Raw genomic sequence first — 4821 nt, 5'->3', positions numbered from 1 at the left:
ATTAACAGATTTAAATATCGGTCAATTTTTTTTCCATTAACAGATTTAAATATCGGTCAATTTCGTTCGATTAACAGATTTAAATGTTGGTTAATTTTGTTCAATAAAATTATTTAAATGTCAGTCGATTTTGTTCAATAAAATTATTTAAATGTCAGTCGATTTTGTTCGATTAACAGATTTAAATATCGGTCGATTTTTTTCCATTAACAGATTTAAATATCTGTCAATTTTGTTCGATTAACAGATTTAAATGTTGGTTGATTTTGTTCAATTAAATTATTTAAATGTCAGTTGATTTCGTTCGATTAACAGATTTAAATGTTGGTTGATTTTGTTCCATTAACAGATTTAAATATCGGTCAATTTCGTTCGATTAACAGATTTAAATGTTGGTTAATTTTGTTCAATAAAATTATTTAAATGTCAGTCGATTTTGTTCAATAAAATTATTTAAATGTCAGTCGATTTTGTTCGATTAACAGATTTAAATATCGGTCGATTTTTTTCCATTAACAGATTTAAATATCTGTCAATTTTGTTCGATTAACAGATTTAAATGTTGGTTGATTTTGTTCCATTAACAGATTTAAATATCGGTCAATTTCGTTCGATTAACAGATTTAAATGTTGGTTAATTTTGTTCAATAAAATTATTTAAATGTCAGTCGATTTTGTTCAATAAAATTATTTAAATGTCAGTCGATTTTGTTCGATTAACAGATTTAAATATCGGTCGATTTTTTTCCATTAACAGATTTAAATATCTGTCAATTTTGTTCGATTAACAGATTTAAATGTTGGTTGATTTTGTTCCATTAACAGATTTAAATATCGGTCAATTTCGTTCGATTAACAGATTTAAATGTTGGTTAATTTTGTTCAATAAAATTATTTAAATGTCAGTCGATTTTGTTCAATAAAATTATTTAAATGTCAGTCGATTTTGTTCGATTAACAGATTTAAATATCGGTCGATTTTTTTCCATTAACAGATTTAAATATCTGTCAATTTTGTTCGATTAACAGATTTAAATGTTGGTTGATTTTGTTCCATTAACAGATTTAAATATCGGTCGATTTTGTTCAATTAACAGATTTAAATATCGGTCGATTTTGTTCAATTAACAGATTTAAATATCGGTCGATTTTGTTCAATTAACAGATTTAAATATCGGTCGATTTTGTTCAATTAACAGATTTAAATATCGGTCGATTTTGTTCAATTAACAGATTTAAATATCGGTCGATTTTGTTCAATTAACAGATTTAAATATCGGTCGATTTTGTTCAATTAACAGATTTAAATTTTTGTTCAATTTGTTCAATTAACAGATTTAAATATCGGTCAATTTTTTTCGATTAACAGTTTTAAATGTTGGTTGATTTTGTTCAATTAAATTTATTTAAATGTCAGTTGATTTTGTTTGATTAACAAATTTAAATGCTGGTCGATTTTGTTCGATGTTAAATATTAAATATCGTTCGATTTTGTTCGATTAACAGATTTAAATATCGGTCGATTTTGTTCGAGTTTAAATGTCGAATATCTGTCAATTTTGTTCGATTAACAGATTTAAATGTTGGTTGATTTTGTTCAATGAAATTATTTAATTAACAGATTTAAATATCGGTCAATTTTTTTTCCATTAACAGATTTAAATATCTGTCAATTTTGTTCGATTAACAGATTTAAATGTTGGTTGATTTTGTTCAATTAAATTATTTAAATGTCAGTTGATTTCGTTCGATTAACAGATTTAAATGTTGGTTGATTTTGTTCAATAACATTTATTTAAATATCAGTTGATTTTGTTTGATTAACAAATTTAAATGTCGGTCGGTTTTGTTCCATTAACAGATTTAAATATTGGTCGATTTTGTTCAATTAACAGATTTAAATATCGGTCGATTTTTTTCCATTAACAGATTTAAATATCTGTCAATTTTGTTCGATTAACAGATTTAAATGTTGGTTGATTTTGTTCAATTAAATTATTTAAATGTCAGTTGATTTCGTTCGATTAACAGATTTAAATGTTGGTTGATTTTGTTCAATTAAATTATTTAAATGTCAGTTGATTTCGTTCGATTAACAGATTTAAATGTTGGTTGATTTTGTTCAATTAAATTATTTAAATGTCAGTTGATTTCGTTCGATTAACAGATTTAAATGTTGGTTGATTTTGTTCAATTAAATTATTTAAATGTCAGTTGATTTCGTTCGATTAACAGATTTAAATGTTGGTTGATTTTGTTCAATTAAATTATTTAAATGTCAGTTGATTTCGTTCGATTAACAGATTTAAATGTTGGTTGATTTTGTTCAATTAAATTATTTAAATGTCAGTTGATTTCGTTCGATTAACAGATTTAAATGTCGGTCGGTTTTGTTCAATTAACAGATTTAAATGTTGGTTGATTTTGTTCAATTACATTTATTTAAATGTCAGTTGATTTTGTTCGATTAACAGATTTAAATGCTGGTCGATTTTGTTCAATTAACAGATTTAAATGTCGGTTGATTTTGTTAAATTAACAGATTTAAATGTCGGTTGATTTTGTTTGATTAACAGATTTAAATGTCGGTCTGTTTTGTTCAATTAACAGATTTAAATGCTATTCGGTTTCATTCTAGTGAGAGATTACAATTTTTTATTTTGAAATAAATTGAATTTCTGCTGTAAAGCAGCTCTACAGAACTTATTAGTGTCCTTCAGCTCAAACACAATAAGTGATTTATATCTCAATATAAGTTCATATTTCATCATTGTCTTTGAATAATTGTCAGAACTGTTCCTCATGACTTGATATTGTGTTGCTTGTATTTGTGCAGATGATTGTTGATCTGCTGGTGGAAGATGATTTGTCCCAGCTGACTGTGAGATGCCTGGTTCAGCGCTTTATCCTGCAAACACAGTTTAAACGTCTCGCTGGATAAATGCGCGTGACAGACGGTCGGATGCCACACATGAAACAAGCCGCGTGACGGAGCGCGAACCACCATCAGACTGCTGTGGAGGAACTTCCTGTAGAGATGAACATCTTCTGTAGCTCCGCCTTTCACAGACACATCAAATCCACCTTAGAGGAAACAGAAGATCAAACATGGAAAACTCAACCACACGGCAGAATCTCACTGCATTACCTGTGTTGATGAAGTCTGATCGGTACTGGCACGTCGTCCCAAAGTCAAAATCCTTCCAGAAGCCAAAATCTTTCCTGATCACCTGCCAAAGAAATCACATTTTCCCAAGACTTAAAGCTGCAGTCCGTAACTTTTTTGGTTAAAAATGATCCGAAATCAATATTTTAGCAAGTACATAACCATAACATAATTTTGATGGCGGATTGTAATCCAGAAGGGATTATGTGTTTATGAAATACATGTGACTTAAATTAAATTATATTCAAGTTTTAAATGTGCGTCTGATTACAGAGAGCCTGAGATTACACAAGATTTGTATTATAAAGAGAACCAGTTCGCATGAAGAATAATTTGTTTTTGGGTTAAAATAATTTCTTTATATGAAATTCGAATGGTATGAAAATTAGAGATTAGACTGTACAGAAATTGAAATCTACTCGCTAATACACACTATATACACATAGTCACGCAATGCTGATGTTGTTAACATTAACAATTTGAGAACAAAGTATAACAATAATAATAATTTGCACAGTTTGATGTGATGTGAGCTAATTAACAGATTGTTCGATTTAATCACCATTGGTAGCACGGTTTATTATAATGCTTTTTTCCTCAGTTGGTCAGAACAAAAGTGGCAGACTTGTTACTTACTCGTTCAGATGACAATATCTAGTAAAAATTCTTATGTGGGTTATATATTCCAAGACGTAGGCTAGAATCTGTGATTCCTAAGTAGAGTATCCACACATTCACCTCAAAACATTAGATTAATCCGCGCTGGAGCCGTGCCGGTGCACAACCCACATAATGAAGATAATTTCGCAAATAACTGCAATTGCAGGTTTCAAACAGAGGTGGCGACAAAGAGGCAAAACTTACGGACTGCAGCTTTAAGTAAAGATGTACTTCATACAGTTTTCAGAATTATATATTTGGTAAGTTACATAGCAACTAACACTGAATAAAGGAGAACTTACCAGCTGATCTTCAGCAGAAGGAATATGCTGACCATAGATGACCTCTGGATTATACAGGCTGAACATCACTGGATAAAACACCTTTTGACCTGTGAGAGCACATGAGGAGTTCAATAGCTCCCTCTTGTGTTAGCCTGCAACTAACACTGTTTCTGACTCGAATCGTGCTGCATAATGAATTTGTACTTTTATCATCTAATCAGTGATACAAGGTCCCAAGATTTAATGGAGGGAGACTAAAACACTATTTGTGCATTTGTTATATAAGATTGTAAAGACTGGTGATCCATGTGGTAATAACTGCTAACGATCATGCTGTCACACAAGAATATATAATATATCATATAGCTTGTCTGTCGAGGGTCCAACAGTCTAAAACCAAATTAAATATCTTTGCTTTATACACTGGGAAACGTCTCAGGTTACTTATGTAACCATGGTTCCCTGAGTAGGGAACGAGACACTGCGTCCTCTAGGGGTCGCTATGGGGAACGCCTCGTCGTGACCCGTGTCTGAAGCATACATTGAAAAAACACCAACTCGTTGGCCGGCGACAGCCATGACGTCACTACCGGTGCGACTATAGTATAAATAGGCGCCGGGAGCACACATCATTCACTACTTCGTCTGAAGCTTGCGTCCGCAGCATGGCAAGAAACCTAGAGGACGCAGTGTCTCGTTCCCTACTCCGGG

At 31.2% G+C, this 4821-nt stretch overlaps 1 protein-coding gene across 1 annotated transcript in view; it reads right to left on the bottom strand.

Annotated features, from left to right (window-relative positions):
• Positions 1 to 2800: 2800 nt before the first annotated feature.
• csgalnact1b (chondroitin sulfate N-acetylgalactosaminyltransferase 1b) overlaps positions 2801 to 4821 on the bottom strand; it is a 7251-nt gene continuing 5230 nt past the window's right edge. Inside the window, exons 5-7 of the mRNA XM_016451159.1 lie at positions 4129 to 4217; positions 3149 to 3230; positions 2801 to 3084 (exon numbers count right to left, since the gene is read on the bottom strand). Of these exons, the coding sequence (XP_016306645.1) occupies positions 2801 to 3084; positions 3149 to 3230; positions 4129 to 4217 (455 nt within the window). The remainder of the gene's footprint in view (positions 3085 to 3148; positions 3231 to 4128; positions 4218 to 4821) is intronic.

This window comes from Sinocyclocheilus anshuiensis, unplaced genomic scaffold (genome assembly GCF_001515605.1).
Source record: "Sinocyclocheilus anshuiensis isolate Anshui unplaced genomic scaffold, SAMN03320099.WGS_v1.1 scaffold479, whole genome shotgun sequence".
Classification (NCBI taxonomy): domain Eukaryota; kingdom Metazoa; phylum Chordata; class Actinopteri; order Cypriniformes; family Cyprinidae; genus Sinocyclocheilus; species Sinocyclocheilus anshuiensis.
The sequence above is the reverse complement of the archived record's forward strand: the minus strand, read 5'-3'. Positions and strand labels throughout refer to the sequence as shown.